The 19,395-nt window shown below is 42.2% G+C and overlaps 1 protein-coding gene across 1 annotated transcript in view; it reads right to left on the reverse strand.

The window, feature by feature from the left end:
* LOC306765672 (NACHT, LRR and PYD domains-containing protein 12-like) overlaps positions 1-19,147 on the reverse strand; it is a gene marked incomplete at both ends in the record, with an annotated part of 50,846 nt that extends 31,699 nt beyond the window's left edge. The window contains 9 exons of the mRNA XM_079253156.1: positions 2,863-3,033; positions 5,432-5,602; positions 14,929-16,717; positions 16,864-17,068; positions 17,231-17,309; positions 18,140-18,391; positions 18,507-18,730; positions 18,818-18,891; positions 18,946-19,147. Coding sequence (XP_079109282.1) covers positions 2,863-3,033; positions 5,432-5,602; positions 14,929-16,717; positions 16,864-17,068; positions 17,231-17,309; positions 18,140-18,391; positions 18,507-18,730; positions 18,818-18,891; positions 18,946-19,147 — 3,167 coding nt within the window. The remainder of the gene's footprint in view (positions 1-2,862; positions 3,034-5,431; positions 5,603-14,928; positions 16,718-16,863; positions 17,069-17,230; positions 17,310-18,139; positions 18,392-18,506; positions 18,731-18,817; positions 18,892-18,945) is intronic.
* Positions 19,148-19,395: the final 248 nt, after the last annotated feature.

The following is a 19,395-nucleotide window of genomic DNA, read 5'->3' on the forward strand; positions in this document are numbered from 1 at the left end:
TGGAGACGACCTGGATTTCACCGTGTCTCGGCCCACAACACAATCAAGGAGTAGAATGACTGCTTTGGAAGCTTTGGCTATGTTACAAGAAATGCAAGATTGAGACTCTGATGGTGGAAATGAGGACTTTACATTTGAAGATGAAACATACAACACAGATGCAGATTCTTCATCGGATGAGGATGTGACTTCTACTGAAACATAAAACCCTGCACAGCAGGAAGAAAACCTGAGTCAGCATCATGAGGCGACAAGACTTTCTCAAGGAAAAACATTGCAGTGCCAGGTTCGCAAGCTCTGCTACAGAAACCAAAGCAGTGAGCGTTCTGTGCCTTGCAAAAAGTTTACCTATCATAAATGTAGGAAGGACTCACCTTGGGTTTGTGGAAACTGCTAAACGGGACAATTGTGGGCTGATATAGTTTTCTGTTCATTCTGTAGCCTATATGTATGAGCACCAGTGCTTTAAGTGGAACAAAATAAGTGCTGATACTCCATTCATGACTTGCTGTCAGTTTGACAAAAAGTTGACAGAAACAGCAGGGCAGGACACCAGAAAAGATGGCTTGTGAGAAGGAGAACAGATAGAATTCCTAGTGATCACAACCTTATCCAGGAAAAAACTTAGAAACTTATCACATAATTCCTGGAAGCTTCCAGTGGGGCATTGAGAGCGGTTTTATCGTGTGATATAAAAGACGGGGATTGTATGTGTTTGCTGCTATTAAAAGAAATATTTTGCTCTTGCACATTTCACACTTCTTTGATAGCGGTACCAGCTCTCTCTCAGCATCATACAAAAAACACTAGTTTGTCCTTTTTCCACTTTTGCTCATATCGCCTGCACTCCCATCTAATGGCACGGGTATGATCACTTAAGGGGTCGGGTCTGGGCTTTAATCACCTTGTTTTGACCAGTGCCATAGGATTTAGTACAGTAAGGCACAATTAATTGAAACTAGCAAGGACACCCTCAGTGCTTAAAGACACAGGAGGCTGCAAATCAGCGTCATTAAAAATGGCGGCGAAAAGAGCAGCAGTGGAGGAGTTAAAAACACGGCCGCACCGGGCCAGACGGGGGTTTTAAATGATTGAGCAGAGGGAATAAAATCAACTAAAACAGGCATGTGATCTGAAAACACTGCATCCCTAATTTTAACATTACAGATGGATAAGCCACATGATAAGACAAGGTCCAATGTGTGACTAGATTGGTGAGTAGGTCTTTTCACCGACAAAGTCCAAAGGCATCTATTAAGTCTAAAAAGTCCTTCACAAGAGGCTTCTATAAGCAACACATGATATTAAAGTCCCCAATGACTAAAACTTGGTGATACTTTGATCAAATTTAGCCCAAGAAGACAGAAAAGTGTCATTAAAAGTTCTTGTTGTACTTTAGAGGCGGATAAATCACTGCACTTAGCAGTGGAGGAGCGCGACCCAGTCCAAAAGGACTCTGTTCAAAGTTGGAGAAAATAGTCTGAAGAGCCACCTGCTTAAACTCCAAACTTGATTTATAGACTATAGCCAAACCTCCTCCATGACCCACAGACCTCAGGGTATTAAAGTAAGAGCAACAGCGATGTTCTGTTTTGACACAACCTTCTGTTATTAGGAATACGGTATGAGCACCGCGTTAGAGTGGAGTCTTGCCGATTGCATGACATACCAGCAGATGTAGCCAGGACGCCCCATGGATCACCATTACCGCGGGGAGGAGGAAGTGGCGGCACAGAGAAAGGAAGCAGAAGTGGGGCTGTAGAGCCGGCGGGCTAGCGAGGCTATGTAAACAGCCAAACAGACCACTGCTTCCCAGCATTTTTTTGACAAATGCAAGATCCCTCGCCGACAAATTAGATGAGCTGAAGATGACAACGAATAAGACCATCGGGGATTGCTGGGTTTTGCTCATAACTGAGGCTTGGCTTCATTCATTCTTCCTAGGTACAGCTATCAAGCTTGCAGGCCAGACAGCACATCGGCATGACAGAACTGACAACTCTGGGAAAACAGAGGAGGTGGCCAATGCATGTATATTAACAACAGCTGGTGTATTAACACTAAGACTGTAGCCAGACACTGCTCCCCAGACTTGGAGCATTTGACCATGAAATGCAGATCTATGTGCCTTGCCCGGAAGTTTAATATCATCATGCAGACTGCTGTTTATGTACCACCAGACACTAATGCTAGCTCGGCTGTTGGGCTTTTGTATAACACCATTAACAGTACTCTAATATCAAGAGTGTCTACAGGGCTAAGCCACCACCACATCTGGGTCAGTCCGATCGCCTGTCCCTGCTCTTAATTCCCACCTATATCCCGTTAGGAAAATGGCTCCCATCTCATGTAGGAATATAAAAACATGGCCTGAAGGGACCTCTCATCAGCCCCAGGACTGCTTTGAGAGAACAAACTGGGATGTCTTTGAACAACACAACCTGGAGGATTACACTGCAGCTGTCCTGGGCTACATCAAGTTCTGTATGGACACTGTCACTGTGAATAAAGGCTAACCAGAAGCCATGGATGACTGAGGTAGTAAAGACACTGATTGGAACACAGCTTTTAGGACTGGTGATGCTACACGATATAGTGTTGCCAGAGCCAACCTGAGGAGAGGCATCACAGAGGCTCAGGCCGCATTGAAGAGGAAGATGGAGGACCATCTTAGCAGTAACAGCACCAGGCAGGTTTGGCTGGGGATCAGCATGTCAACAATTGAACCGACATAACAAGAACCTTTTTCATGCTAATGTGTTCATCTGGAGAAATTCCATTCTGTTTATTTCTAAATAGTCCAGAAATGTTTCACATTATTGGATCACAAAGACTTTATGAAGCTGAAGAAGTAAAACTAACCTGAGAGTTTCCAGGTTACAATGTGGACTCTGCAGACCAGCAGACAGCTGCTTCATTTCCAAGTCCTGGATGTTCAGGTCCAGGTCCAGTTCCTTCAGTCTGGAGGACTGGGAGCTGAGAACTGAGGACAGATCTTCACAGCTTCTCTCTGAGAGACCACACACACTCAGCCTGGAGAGAAAGTTTCAGAGAAGAATGCAAATAAGACATGTGAGAAGAAGATGACAAGATCAGGACTCATGTTGAACGTCTCCTCAAAGATCACCTGTAGAGAAAATCAGGTTGAACTCTGCAGAGTTTCATTGTGGTTTTACTGTTTAGGATCTTAAATGTTTCACTGTTTTGTTTTAAATCAGGTAAATGAATAAACCTATTTTTTAACTTTTTTTTTTTAAGTACAATGAAAAAACAAATCTGTAACTGATTAACAAACTTTAATAAGATCTTTATGAATTATTATATTTGCATTTCCATTTTTATAACTGAAACATACAGAAAAGAACAAACTAATTACCAGCTAATACACACATCCTAATGCCACAGTTGAAGTTGGTTGGCCTAGCTTAAGCATAACGTGCATATCACATTGAGTATCACATTACCAACACATTTTAAACAACGACAATAATACCAACGCATATGTCAGTGTTCTCTCAACACAACAATACTCACAAAGACTAAAGTTTTTCCAAGACACAAGCGTGTAAGGACACATTTAGTGTTCATGAGCTGCTTCTTCACTTGTGTTGTCCGAGGCGAGATACGTCAAAGAACTATTCTATGTAAGAACGCTCACTCGCTCAGGTAACTGCACGTTCCATATCACAAAGATTACTGCCTTACAGATGTCTCACGCTGATTAGTTTTTAATCTTAACATATTTTATCCTTTTATCATTGAACTTACTCTTCATATTTATTAACTATGAACTCTTGTTTTTACCTTATTTATGTACATCATTAACAATATGAAATTACTCCTGTCTTTGGCCAAAACACATGACAATAAGACTTTTGCTGCTTCAGAGTCTCAGTTTCCATGGAGACCAAACTATGTAGAAATAATGGTAAAGCCTTCCACAGTGTGGCTGCAACAGTCATACTGTTAAAATACTTCTTTTCTTTCCATAACTAGATGTTTGTGTTCTTGTTCTGCACCAAGTAAACAATTCCATCTTTAAGTTTGGTTTTTGTCTGGATTTTACTTGGTAAAAGCTTTTTTACAAGCTGTGTGTGATATTATTGTAAGACTGACAGGCTCTGCATCTTTTTCTTTTAATATTTTCCTTCAGTTTTTACAGGATAATTTGTGGAGACGTCTTCAAATAAACCAGCAGCAAGAGAGCTACTTGTGTCTGCCTGTACTTCCAGGGACTTATAGTGGGGGCTTCTGCCTGGAAAGACAGGTCTTGTCAAGTCCTGGAATAAGTATAAGGGAGCATTAAAAGATCAGATGAGGTCTGACTTTGGCAGCATGTTGAGGCTGAAGCAACTGAGTCATATATAGAGAAGACTGACCAAGTAATGATCTGAAGACTTTTGTCTGCAAATAAGCCCAAATTCTCCCACTAGGATGGTATTTGTAGGAGCCATAAATGTAGTTTAGACGGGGAATCATCACTGGGTGGATGGTTGGTGTTACATGGTTGTCATGGTGATGTGGAGTGGGGTCACATGGATGGGAACCAGTGTAAATCTAAACCAGTGTTTCCAGTCCTGCTCCTCCAGTTCCACTGCCCTGCATGTTTTAGAGGCAGCCCTACTTTAACACACCTGAATGAAATGAACGGCTCATTTACAGGCTGCAAAGAACTTGATGAGGAAGTTGAGGAATCTGAATCAGGTGTGTTGGAGTAGGAACACGTCTAAGACATGCAGGGCAGTGGTACTGGAGGACCAGGACTCACAAACACTGGACTAAACTATTGTAGGTGTTATTTTAGGATTTTCTACACTGCTGGTCCTGAGAACACATTTAGTTTCATGTTTACATGCAAATGAGTGTGAAAGGAACCTTGAAACGTGGACGTTGAGCCTTGTCTGCCTGGAGGACTGGGATCTGAGAACTGAAGACAGAACCTCAACCCCTTCACCTGAGAGGACACAGCTGCTCAGTCTGAAAATGAAGAAGATTTGTCTTAAAATGATGCCACATTAAATGCTGATGATGAGCTGAGAGACTCATGCAACAAAGAAAAATGATGAAAATTTCTTCTGGGAGGAAAAAACAGGAACATGAAGCCAAACACTCATCTATTCTTTTCTTCATATATAAGACTAATATTGCTTTAAGTTTATTCCAGAGACCAGCCAACATTTTGGGCTTTGTGTAGTATTTCCTTTAAATGAATAAGTGTTGATATGTTGGACTTGTTCTGTCCATCTTCCAGTCGGTTAGTAGCTACATGAGCTAAATCAGGTAAGGCTGAATGAACTGACATAACAAGAACCTTTTTCATGCTAATGTGTTCATCTGGAGAAATTCCATTCTGTTTATTTCTAAATAGTCCAGAAATGTTTCACATTATTGGATCACAAAGACTTTATGAAGCTGAAGAAGTAAAACCAACCTGAGAGTTTCCAGGTTACAATGTGGACTCTGCAGACCAGCAGACAGCTTCTTCATTTCCAAGTCCTGGATGTTCAGGTCCAGGTCCAGTTCCTTCAGTCTGGAGGACTGGGAGCTGAGAACTGAGGACAGATCTTCACAGCTTCTCTCTGAGAGACCACACACACTCAGCCTGGAGAGAAAGTTCCAAAGAAGAATGCAAATAAGACATGTGAGAAGAAGATGACAAGATCAGGACTCATGTTGAACGTCTCCTCAAAGGCCACCTGTAGAGAAAATCAGGTTGAACTCTGCAGAGTTTCATTGTGGTTTTACTGTTTAGGATCTTAAATGTTTCACTGTTTTGTTTTAAATCAGGTAAATGAATAAACCTATTTTTTAACTTTTTTTTTTAAGTACAATGAAAAAACAAATCTGTAACTGATTAATAAACTTTAATAAGATCTTTATGAACTATTGTATTTGCATTTCCATTTTTATAACTGAAACATACAGAAAAGAACAAACTAATTACCAGCTAATACACACATCCTAATGCCACAGTTGAAGTTGGTTGGCCTAGCTTAAGCATAACGTGCATATCACATTGAGTATCACATTACCAACACATTTTAAACAACGACAATAATACCAACGCATATGTCAGTGTTCTCTCAACACAACAATACTCACAAAGACTAAAGTTTTTCCAAGACACAAGCGTGTAAGGACACATTTAGTGCTCATGAGCTGCTTCTTCACTTGTGTTGTCCGAGGCGAGATACGTCAAAGAACTATTCTATGTAAGAACGCTCACTCGCTCAGGTAACTGCACGTTCCATATCACAAAGATTACTGCCTTACAGATGTCTCACGCTGATTAGTTTTTAATCTTAACATATTTTATCCTTTTATCATTGAACTTACTCTTCATATTTATTAACTATGAACTCTTGTTTTTACCTTATTTATGTACATCATTAACAATATGAAATTACTCCTGTCTTTGGCCAAAAGACATGACAATAAGACTTTTGCTGCTTCAGAGTCTCAGTTTCCATGGAGACCAAACTATGTAGAAATAATGGTAAAGCCTTCCACAGTGTGGCTGCAACAGTCATACTGTTAAAATACTTCTTTTCTTTCCATAACTGGATGTTTGTGTTCTTGTTCTGCACCAAGTAAACAATTCCATCTTTAAGTTTGGTTTTTGTCTGGATTTTACTTGGTAAAAGCTTTTTTACAAGCTGTGTGTGATATTATTGTAAGACTGACAGGCTCTGCATCTTTTTCTTTTGATATTTTCCTTCAGTTTTTACAGGATAATTTGTGGAGACGTCTTCAAATAAACCAGCAGCAAGAGAGTTACTTGTGTCTGCCTGTACTTCCAGGGACTTATAGTGGGGGCTTCTGCCTGGAAAGACAGGTCTTGTCAAGTCCTGGAATAAGTATAAAGGAGCATTAAAAGATCAGATGAGGTCTGACTTTGGCAGCATGTTGAGGCTGAAGCAACTGAGTCATATATAGAGAAGACTGACCAAGTTATGATCTGAAGACTTTTGTCTGCAAATAAGCCCAAATTCTCCCACTAGGATGGTATTTGTAGGAGCCATAAATGTAGTTTAGACGGGGAATCATCACTGGGTGGATGGTTGGTGTTACATGGTTGTCATGGTGATGTGGAGTGGGGTCACATGGATGGGAACCAGTGTAAATCTAAACCAGTGTTTCCAGTCCTGCTCCTCCAGTTCCACTGCCCTGCATGTTTTAGAGGCAGCCCTACTTTAACACACCTGAATGAAATGAACGGCTCATTTACAGGCTGCAAAGAACTTGATGAGGAAGTTGAGGAATCTGAATCAGGTGTGTTGGAGTAGGAACACGTCTAAGACATGCAGGGCAGTGGTACTGGAGGACCAGGACTCACAAACACTGGACTAAACTATTGTAGATGTTATTTTAGGATTTTCTACACTGCTGGTCCTGAGAACACATTTAGTTTCATGTTTACATGCAAATGAGTGTGAAAGGAACCTTGAAACGTGGACGTTGAGCCTTGTCTGCCTGGAGGACTGGGATCTGAGAACTGAAGACAGAACCTCAACCCCTTCACCTGAGAGGACACAGCTGCTCAGTCTGAAAATGAAGAAGATTTGTCTTAAAATGATGCCACATTAAATGCTGATGATGAGCTGAGAGACTCATGCAACAAAGAAAAATGATGAAAATTTCTTCTGAGAGGAAAAAACAGGAACATGAAGCCAAACACTCATCTATTCTTTTCTTCATATATAAGACTAATATTGCTTTAAGTTTATTCCAGAGACCAGCCAACATTTTGGGCTTTGTGTAGTATTTCCTTTAAATGAATAAGTGTTGATATGTTGGACTTGTTCTGTCCATCTTCCAGTCGGTTAGTAGCTACATGAGCTAAATCAGGTAAGGCTGAATGAACTGACATAACAAGAACCTTTTTCATGCTAATGTGTTCATCTGGAGAAATTCCATTCTGTTTATTTCTAAATAGTCCAGAAATGTTTCACATTATTGGATCACAAAGACTTTATGAAGCTGAAGAAGTAAAACCAACCTGAGAGTTTCCAGGTTACAATGTGGACTCTGCAGACCAACAGACAGCTGCTTCATTTCCAAGTCCTGGATGTTCAGGTCCAGGTCCAGTTCCTTCAGTCTGGAGGACTGGGAGCTGAGAACTGAGGACAGATCTTCACAGCTTCTCTCTGAGAGACCACACACACTCAGCCTGGAGAGAAAGTTCCAAAGAAGAATGCAAATAAGACATGTGAGAAGAAGATGACAAGATCAGGACTCATGTTGAACGTCTCCTCAAAGATCACCTGTAGAGAAAATCAGGTTGAACTCTGCAGAGTTTCATTGTGGTTTTACTGTTTAGGATCTTAAATGTTTCACTGTTTTGTTTTAAATCAGGTAAATGAATAAACCTATTTTTTAACTTTTTTTTTTTAAGTACAATGAAAAAACAAATCTGTAACTGATTAATAAACTTTAAACAGATCTTTATGAATTATTATATTTGCATTTCCATTTTTATAACTGAAACATACAGAAAAGAACAAACTAATTACCAGCTAATACACACATCCTAATGCCACAGTTGAAGTTGGTTGGCCTAGCTTAAGCATAACGTGCATATCACATTGAGTATCACATTACCAACACATTTTAAACAACGACAATAATACCAACGCATATGTCAGTGTTCTCTCAACACAACAATACTCACAAAGACTAAAGTTTTTCCAAGACACAAGCGTGTAAGGACACATTTAGTGTTCATGAGCTGCTTCTTCACTTGTGTTGTCCGAGGCGAGATACGTCAAAGAACTATTCTATGTAAGAACGCTCACTCGCTCAGGTAACTGCACGTTCCATATCACAAAGATTACTGCCTTACAGATGTCTCACGCTGATTAGTTTTTAATCTTAACATATTTAATCCTTTTATCATTGAACTTACTCTTCATATTTATTAACTATGAACTCTTGTTTTTACCTTTTTTATGTACATCATTAACAATATGAAATTACTCCTGTCTTTGGCCAAAAGACATGACAATAAGACTTTTGCTGCTTCAGAGTCTCAGTTTCCATGGAGACCAAACTATGTAGAAATAATGGTAAAGCCTTCCACAGTGTGGCTGCAACAGTCATACTGTTAAAATACTTCTTTTCTTTCCATAACTGGATGTTTGTGTTCTTGTTCTGCACCAAGTAAACAATTCCATATTTAAGTTTGGTTTTTGTCTGGATTTTACTTGGTAAAAGCTTTTTTACAAGCTGTGTGTGATATTATTGTAAGACTGACAGGCTCTGCATCTTTTTCTTTTAATATTTTCCTTCAGTTTTTACAGGATAATTTGTGGAGACGTCTTCAAATAAACCAGCAGCAAGAGAGCTACTTGTGTCTGCCTGTACTTCCAGGGACTTATAGTGGGGGCTTCTGCCTGGAAAGACAGGTCTTGTCAAGTCCTGGAATAAGTATAAGGGAGCATTAAAAGATCAGATGAGGTCTGACTTTGGCAGCATGTTGAGGCTGAAGCAACTGAGTCATATATAGAGAAGACTGACCAAGTAATGATCTGAAGACTTTTGTCTGCAAATAAGCCCAAATTCTCCCACTAGGATGGTATTTGTAGGAGCCATAAATGTAGTTTAGACGGGGAATCATCACTGGGTGGATGGTTGGTGTTACATGGTTGTCATGGTGATGTGGAGTGGGGTCACATGGATGGGAACCAGTGTAAATCTAAACCAGTGTTTCCAGTCCTGCTCCTCCAGTTCCACTGCCCTGCATGTTTTAGAGGCAGCCCTACTTTAACACACCTGAATGAAATGAACGGCTCATTTACAGGCTGCAAAGAACTTGATGAGGAAGTTGAGGAATCTGAATCAGGTGTGTTGGAGTAGGAACACGTCTAAGACATGCAGGGCAGTGGTACTGGAGGACCAGGACTGACAAACACTGGACTAAACTATTGTAGGTGTTATTTTAGGATTTTCTACACTGCTGGTCCTGAGAACACATTTAGTTTCATGTTTACATGCAAATGAGTGTGAAAGGAACCTTGAAACGTGGACGTTGAGCCTTGTCTGCCTGGAGGACTGGGATCTGAGAACTGAAGACAGAACCTCAACCCCTTCACCTGAGAGGACACAGCTGCTCAGTCTGAAAATGAAGAAGATTTGTCTTAAAATGATGCCACATTAAATGCTGATGATGAGCTGAGAGACTCATGCAACAAAGAAAAATGATGAAAATTTCTTCTGGGAGAAAAAAAACAGGAACATGAAGCCAAACACTCATCTATTCTTTTCTTCATATATAAGACTAATATTGCTTTAAGTTTATTCCAGAGACCAGCCAACATTTTGGGCTTTGTGTAGTATTTCCTTTAAATGAATAAGTGTTGATATGTTGGACTTGTTCTGTCCATCTTCCAGTCGGTTAGTAGCTACATGAGCTAAATCAGGTAAGGCTGAATGAACCGACATAACAAGAACCTTTTTCATGCTAATGTGTTCATCTGGAGAAATTCCATTCTGTTTATTTCTAAATAGTCCAGAAATGTTTCACATTATTGGATCACAAAGACTTTATGAAGCTGAAGAAGTAAAACCAACCTGAGAGTTTCCAGGTTACAATGTGGACTCTGCAGACCAACAGACAGCTGCTTCATTTCCAAGTCCTGGATGTTCAGGTCCAGGTCCAGTTCCTTCAGTCTGGAGGACTGGGAGCTGAGAACTGAGGACAGAGCTGAACATCCTCCATCTGAGAGGGAACGTCCAGTCAGTCTGAAGAGAAGGAATTGAACAAAATATTTGTGTTAAATTTCTGTCACATTTAATGTTAAGGAACAACTAAGATACATTCCTTTAAAAAAGAAAAAAGTTCTGTAAAGGCAGAATATCTGCTGAACTTCTAATGAGGAGCTGTGAAAAGTTTCACTGTTTTTACTTTATCCAGAAGGTTTTATTGGACTGAGTCAAGTTTTTTGTCGAAATTGTGCAAATTTCTCCCATCAGCTACAAATATCTCACAATCAGCAAACATTTTTCATTTGATCAATAATCAATAATACATCTTCAGTTTACCATGGAATGATAAAGTGTATAAAGGTACAGCTGGTTTCACAACAACCACACGTGTAAAGTGATAATTATATACAGATAGATATGATCTCACCTGTTTCCATGTTCAGTATTTTCAGTTTTCATGTAACTAAAACATTCTTCTCTGCTATATTCTATTGAAATGATACTTTATGTTGTTTCGCTACTTTCTTCTGTTTTATTTGATGGGTTTTTATCTGCGTTAAAGAGCTTCAGACTAAAATCACAGATGAGGGTCATTGTGGTCGGATTCTCGATGCAACGCTGGAATATTTTCTTGGTTCCCTCTGAATTTATCCCACCACCTTTCCTTTACTCCATCATGTTTTCCATCAGGGAAAAGGAAAATAACCTGGACTAAACCATTGGAGGTCATTCTGTTTACTATCTGACTGCAACACTGGATGGAAACAAGGTGATAAAGCAGCAGGACCAGAGCCATGGTTCACCCAAAGCTGAAGATAAAGTAGAACATCTGTATTTCCTGCATCATGTGATTTTATCGTCGACCATTTTAACAACAAATTAAAGTCGGCAATTAACTCAGCAGCTCCAGTTAAAACAAAACTAACAATCCATCAGGATATTTTAAAGAAACAACTTAAAATTTATCATAACAAAATCAAACTGGAAAGAAAACTATTTTTCAAACCTCATCACAGACAACAAAAATAATCAAAATTTCTTTTTAAAACCATTGATATTTTAATGAACACAGATCGCATCAAGTCCTCCATGCAGCCATCAGACGCTGCATGTGAGGACTTTGCAGACCACTTCAGAAGTAAGATCAATGCTATTAGATCCAATCTTTTATCTCAGCATAATGTTGATTTTAATCGATCTGAAGCATTGTTGTTATCTGAGGAAACACTGGAGAGTTTTGTTCTGGTTGATGCACAGATGCTTGGTCGAGTTTTCTCCCAGCTAAATCCAACAACCTGCCTTTAGACCTGATTCCCACATCGCTTTTAAAAACTTTTTATGGTTTCTTTGAGTGTGAGCTTTTAGACATAGTAAACTACTCTCTTCAGATGGGTGTCTTCCCTTCTGCTTTTAAAACGGCGGTGGTAAGGCTCCTTCTGAAGAAGAGTGGCTTAGATCCAAACATGGTTGATAATTTACCGACCTGTATCCAACTTACCGTTTTTAAGTAAAATAATAGAAAAAGTTGTTTTTACTCAATTACACAAGTTTTTGAATAAACACAACATTTTAGAAAAATATCAATCTGGTTTTAGGACGAACCACAGTATGGAGACGGCCCTCTTAAAGATTGTTAGTGACTTTATATTTAGCCTGGACTCACAGAAACCTTCTCTTCTTGTTCTACTGGATCTGAGTGCCGCATTCGATACAGTAGATCATCAGATTTTATTGAACAGACTCAGAAGTCTGGTGGGCCTCTCAGGGATCGCTCTTAAGTGGTTTCATTCCTACCTCTCGGATCGACAATTTTTTGTAAGTATGGATACATGCTCCTCACGAACCTATGAAATAAAATGTGGGGTTCCCCAAGGATCAATTTTAGGCCCGTTACTTTTTAACCTGTATATGTTACCACTTGGGGATGTCATCAGGAGACACGGCGTTGATTTTCACAGCTATGCCGATGATACACAGCTTTACATCGCTGTGTCCCCTGATGACTTAGAGCAGGGGTGTCCAAAGTCGGTCCTCGAGGGCCGCTGTCCTGCAGGTTTCCCATGTATTCTTGTTCCAACACATCTAGCTTCCACTAAATGGATCAAACAGCCAATGACGTGCACAACTGATTAAGCTCTACTACTAATTAATTTGAATCAGGTGTGTCTGAGCAGGGATACATAGAAAACCTGCAGGATTCTGGCCCTCGAGGACCGGAGCTGGACACCTCTGACTTAGAGCCACTAAATGTTCTTTTAAATTGTTTTTCAGATATAAAGTCATGGATGGCAGCAAACTTTTTACAGCTCAACCAGGACAAAACTGAAGTTTTAATTATCGGTCCTGAAGGCAAGAGAGAGATCCTTTTATCAAAATTGCAACATTTTAATCCCTCCCAGTGTGTGAGAAATCTGGGTGTTCTTCTTGACTCTGAGCTGGATTTTATTCCACACATAAAAAATGTAACAAAAACAGGTTTTTATCATCTAAAAAATATTGCCAGAGTCGCCCATTTCTCTCTCTTGCCAGCACAGAGGTGCTGATGCTTTTATTTCCAGTAGATTAGATTACTGTAACGTCCTGCTCTCTGGTCTTCCTAAAAAGTCTCTTTCCAGCCTACAATTACTACAGAATTCAGCGGCACGAGTTCTGAAGAGGACCAGATGGCGGGAACACGTTACACCAGTTTTAAAATCGCTGCATTGGCTTCCTGTGCGCTTCAGGATTGATTTTAAGATTCTTTTACTTGTTTTTTAAATGTCTTAATGGTCTTGGGCCTTCTTATTTATCCGACCTTCTTTTTAATTATGAGCCTTCGCGGACCCTGAGGTCCTCTGGTACCGGCCTTTTAGTGGTTCCTAAAGTCAGAACTAAGACATACGGTGAGACCTCTTTCCATTGTTATGGTCCTGGACTGTGGACCCGCCTGCCAGAGAGCCTCAGGGCCGCGGAGACTGTTAATGTTTTTAAGAAGAGGCTCAAGACACACCTTTTTAGCTTAGCATTTAACTGAATTTTATTTTACTTTATTTACTTATCTTCATTTACTTCATTTATTAATTTATTTATTTTTAAATTGTTTTATTAGATTTCTTATTTTTAATACATTATTGTGAAGTCCTTCTATATAAATATGTATATTTTCTTTTATTGTTGCTCTTATTTCTTACTGCTTCTTAAGGTTATTCATCTTCTGGTTTTAACTCCAGTGTTTTCCTTATGGGGATCCAGCACGCTGGGGGCCCTGCCTGTTTGGTCTGGGGGCTGTTGTCATGGCGACCGCTGCTGTTTGGGTGGTGCGGGGTCCAGCACTGCAGCTTCACGGCTGCGGGGTGGCCCCGTTGCTGCCTGGGAGTTGTGCGGTTGCTGTGGCGGCGGCCCCTATGAGCACGCAGGGGACTGGCTCCTGGTGTGGATGGATCCCGAGGTATTGTCTCCTCAAATCAGCACCAAGTCAGAATTTTTATCACTTACTTAATGTTTTTAGTTGTTTTATTAACCAGAATTCAGTTAAAGAGACAGTATTCAGGGAATGATGTTTTTCGGGGAATGTGGGTGTGTGTGTGTGGGTGGGTGGGTGTGGGGGGGTTCTTTGCTCTATGTCCTTGTGTGTGTGTGTGTGTGTGTGGGTGTGTGGAAAGAGCTTGTGTCTATTATTTTTAAATGCCTTTTATCCACTGTTTGTTTTATTCCTTTTGACCTGATTTTATCCTGTAAAGCACTTTGTGTTGCCCGTGGCATGAAAAGTGCTCAAGAAGTAAAGTTTGATTTGATTTGATTTGATATTTAACTAAAGGCTCATTTATTCCTTTAAGTCCTAAATAAAACAAATGTTTCTTTCATGTTGCATGATGTGTTACTCTGCACATATTTCATTCACAATATTTCAAAGTAGTTTTGAAAATGTTCCAGATTGTTGCATCACAGAGAAAACCATGAGAGCAGCAGAGAAACTGACCTGAGACGTTCCAGGTTACAATCTGGACTCTGCAGACCATCACACAGCTTCTTCATTCCTGAGTCCTGGATGCTCAGGTCCAGGTCCAGTTCCTTCAGTCTGGAGGACTGGGAGCTGAGAACTGAGGACAGAGCTGAACATCCTCCATCTGAGAGGGAACAGCTGCTCAGTCTGGAGAGGAAATAGACCAGCAGTAATGTGTTCCATGATGTCCATTAAAAGCAGCATCAGTATGTTTCTCCACATCCTGCTATATATGTACTTACAGAGCTTTGTTGGAGGCTTTGACCACTGGCAGCAGCCTCAGAAGAACCTCCTCTGAAGGAGAGTATTTCTGCAGGTCAAACACATCCAGATCTTCTTCTGATGACAGTAAGATGAAGATCAGAGCTGACCACTGAGCAGGAGACAGTTTATCTGTGGAGAGACGTCCTGATCTCAGGGACTGTTGGACCTCCTCCACTAGAGAACCATCATTCAGTTCATTCAGACAGTGGAACAGATTGATGCTTCTCTCTGCAGACACATTCTCACTGATCATCTTCTTGATGTACTGAACTGTTTCCTGATTGGTCTCTGAGCTCCTTCCTGTCTGTGTCATCAGGCCTCGTAGGAGTCTCTGATTGGTCTCCAGTGAAAGACCCAGGAGGAAGCGGAGGAACAAGTCCAGGTGTCCATTTGGACTCTGTAAGGCCTCGTCTACAGCACTCTGATGGAGACGTTTTAGATCATCTCTGAATAATTTAAACCTCTTCTGTCTGAACAGATTGACTCCAGACTTGATGAAGGTCCGACGGACATGAAGAGCAGCCAGAAACTCCTGAAGACTCAGATGGATGAAGCTGAACACCTTCTCTTCCTGCTGGTACAGTCCTTTCTCCTCTTTAAAGATCTGTGTGAACACTCCTGAGTACACCGAGGCTTCTGTGATATCGATGCCACACTCTTTCAGGTTTTCTTCATAGAAGATCAGGTTTCCTTTCTGCAGCTGATCAAAAGCCAGTTTTCCCAGAGACTCAATCATCTTCCTGCTCTCTGGACTCCAGACTGGATCTGTCTCAGCTCCTCCATCATACTTGACCTTCTTGACTTTGGTCTGAACCAGCAGGAAGCGGGTGTACATCTCAGTCAGGGTCTTGGGCAGCTCTCCTCCCTCTCTGGTTTTCAGCTCATCCTCCAGAACTGTAGCAAGGATCCAGCAGAAGACCGGGATGTGGCACATGATGTGGAGGCTTCGTGATGTCTTCATGTGGGAGATGATCCTGCTGGCCTGCTCCTCATCTCTGAACCTCTTCCTGAAGTACTCCTCCTTCTGTGGGTCAGTGAACCCTCTGACCTCTGTCGCCATGCCAACACAGTCAGGAGGGATCTGATTGGCTGCTGCAGGTCGTGTGGTTATCCAGAGGCGAGCAGATGGAAGCAGTTTCCCCCTGATGAGGTTAGTCAGCAGCACATCCACTGAGGTGGACTCTGTAACATCAGTCAGGATCTCATTGTTGTGGAAGTCCAGAGGAAGTCGACACTCATCCAGACCGTCAAAGATGAAGACGACCTGGAAGTCTTCAAAGCTGCAGATTCCTGCTTCTTTAGTTTCAGTAAAGAAGTGATGAACAAGTCCCACCAAGCTGAACTTTCTCTCTTTCAGCACATTCAGCTCTCTGAAAGTCAGTGGAAATGTCAACTGGATGTCCTGGTTGGCTTTGTCTTCAGCCCAGTCCAGAGTGAACTTCTGTGTTAAGACAGTTTTCCCGATGCCAGCCACTCCCTTTGTCATCACTGTTCTGATTGGTTCATCTCTTCCAGGTGGGGGTTTAAAGATGTCTTCTAGTCTGATGGTTGTTTCTGGTCTGTCTGCTTTCCTGGATGCTGCTTCAATCTGTCTGACCTCATGTTCATCATTGACCTCTGCAGCCCCTCCCTCTGTGATGTAGAGCTCTGTGTAGATCTCATTCAGAAGGGTTTGCTTTCCTGCTTTAGCGATCCCCTCAAACACACACTGGAACTTCTTCTTCAGAGAAGATTTTAGTTTCCGGCCACAAACTGAAGCCAGAAGTTCTGAATGAAAAGCAGAAATCAGACGAGTCAGTAAAGATTTCAAGCCTCTGAAGAAGGAGCATGTGAACATGTGATGTTCCACGTGTTGAGACGTCAGTAAATGTTTCATTTATCAGCAGCTTCAATCTTTAGAGAAATCCTCTTACTGCTCTGCAGACGCTCAGCCAGCTCCTCCTGCTTCATTCTCCTCAGGAAGTCCACTGTGATCTTCACTAATGCCTCTCTGCTGCTCTTCCTCTGCTCTTCATCCTCACCCTCCAACACTGAGCATTCTGGGTAATCTGGACTCAGAAGCTTCTGGATCTTCTTCAGCTCCTTCTTCACAAAAGTGATGATGTTGTCCTCCAGCAGCTGGAAGAGAAAACCACATGAAGGACACAGTCAGACTGAAAGCATGGAGCCAAACATCAGATCCATGTTGGACACGCTGACAATCCACTGGTCTACAAAGTGCAGCGTGGAGATGAGTGTGAACAGAAGAGATGGAGAAGTAGTTGTTGTACATGTACACACCAGAAATATGGAGTCCAGCTGTGTCTGATGCTGCTGGGCAGACTGACCACTGGGAAGCTCTGAGCTCTGCTGCTCCACTCTGTAAGGACATCAGGACCTTTATTGTCATTGCATCAACGTCACCATGGCAACAGCATTTTGTTGGCACTCGGCAATAAAAACAGCAACATGCATATTGAATGAAATGGACATTAAATGTAAAACACAGCAATAGAAGAATGAAAATCAGAATAAAAGAGAGGAATAAAAGCTGAGGTGGGCCAGAGGAAGACGGAGCAGATCAAGTATGATGTTGGCAGTTCAGTGAGGATGAAGAGGGAGAGTGGGGGAGTGAGGGGGGAGAGGCTTGATGGAGGAAACAGCTCTGTGGGGAAAAGCTGTTTGCCAATCTGGAGGTTGTGGGTTTTAAATGTCTAAATCTTTTCCTTGATGGAAGGGGAACAAAGTGAGTGTGTGCAGGGTGGGTCTTGTCTCTGAAGATGGACCATGCCGTCCTCTGTGGTCAGAGTGCAGCTCCTATGATCCTCTGTGCTGCCTTCACCACACGGGACAGATCTGTTTTGTGGCGTGCAGCTTGCATAGCACACAGTACAGCCCTGACAAAGGATGCTTTCTGTTGTTGGTGAGGAGATGAGCTGCTAGACCGGCTTGCTTCAGCTTCCTCAGGAAGAAGAGTCTTTGCTGAGCTCTCTGCACCAGATGGGAGCTGTTAATCCACCATGTTAGGTCTTTGCTTATGTGGCTCCCAAGAAACTGAACAGATTCAGGTCTTTCCAGCTCCTCTCCCTTGATGAACAGTGGGTGCTGAATGGTCCTACTGGTCCTTCTAAAATCCACAAGAAGCTCTTTGGTTCTGGTCGTGTTGAGAGCCAGATTGTTGTCTGCACACCACTCGACCAGGTGCTGGACCTCCTGCTGTAGGAGGTCTCATCGTTGTTGCTGATGCCTCCAACCACTGTGCTATCATCTGCAGACTTTACTATGGTGTTGGAGGAATGGATGGAGGGCTTCAAGTCCTGGATGAAGAGGGCCAGACCCAGAACACACCCCTGTGGCCTGTTGGTGAGGAAGTCCATGATCCATATGCAGAGTGAGGTGAGGAGACCAAGGCTGATGAGTTTCTGGAGCAGTTTATGGGAGATTACAGTCTTGGAGGCGGAGCTGGAATCCACAAAGAGCATCCTGATGTAGCTGTCTGCTGGTCCAGGTGCTTCTGGGCTGTGTGGAGTGTGATGGAGATGCATCCTCTGTAGATCTGTTTGCTCTGTATGCAAACTGAGGACTGTCCAGGTCTGCAGGGATGCTGCTGTTGATGTGAGCCAGTATGAGCCTCTCAAAGCGTTTCATAATGAGCAGGATGAGGCCAACAGGACAATCATCATGAAGGCATGTGATGGAGGGCTGTTTAGACACAGGAATAATGGTGGTGGATATGAAGCAGGAGGGAAGTGCAGCTTGTTGCAGGGAGAGGTTAAAGATGGAGGTAAAGACCCCCGCTAGCTGGTCAGCACAGGTTTTCAGCACACAGCCTGAAAGTCCATCTGGTCCAGTTGCTTTATTGATGTTAATCCTTAGTGTGGATCTCACCTGATGCTTCTGAAGGACAAATGACTGTTTGTCCTGTTTGGAGTGGAAGCTCCCACCATTTCCATCCCATAATGCTGTTTATCAGAACATCCAAAGCATGAAGTGTGTCAGGAAGGTCCCTCTCATACCTGGCCAGGTTGGTGTTGTCCTTCCAGTCATGAAGGGTTTGATGCCCTTCCACATGCCCCGGGGGTCCTTGTTTCCAAAGTCCCCCTCAGTCCGCTGCCTGTACCTGCCTTTTGCCTCTCTGACACTCTTTGCCAGGCTCTTCTGGGAGGTCATAAAGGTCAGCATATCTCCTGGCCTACAAGCAGCCTCTCTCACCTTCATCATGAAGCTCCCACTCTCATTAAAGCAGCTTTCTGCTTTGGGAAGATCTGGACTGTTTTAGTGGGCAGTAGCTCCACTGTGGAAAAGCTGATGTCATCCAAAGCAGCAGAGGTGTGCTCCTCCAAGCCAGATCCTTGAGAGAAAACCTCCCAGTCTGTGCTCTCAAAGCAGTCCTGTAGAGATACGGTGGCCTTCTTGGTCCAGACCCCTACGCTCTAGTTTTGCTTTGTTTCTGCACACTACAGCTC

Source organism: Telmatherina bonti, assembly GCF_933228915.1.
Source record: "Telmatherina bonti genome assembly, chromosome: 14".
Lineage (NCBI taxonomy): Eukaryota > Metazoa > Chordata > Actinopteri > Atheriniformes > Telmatherinidae > Telmatherina > Telmatherina bonti.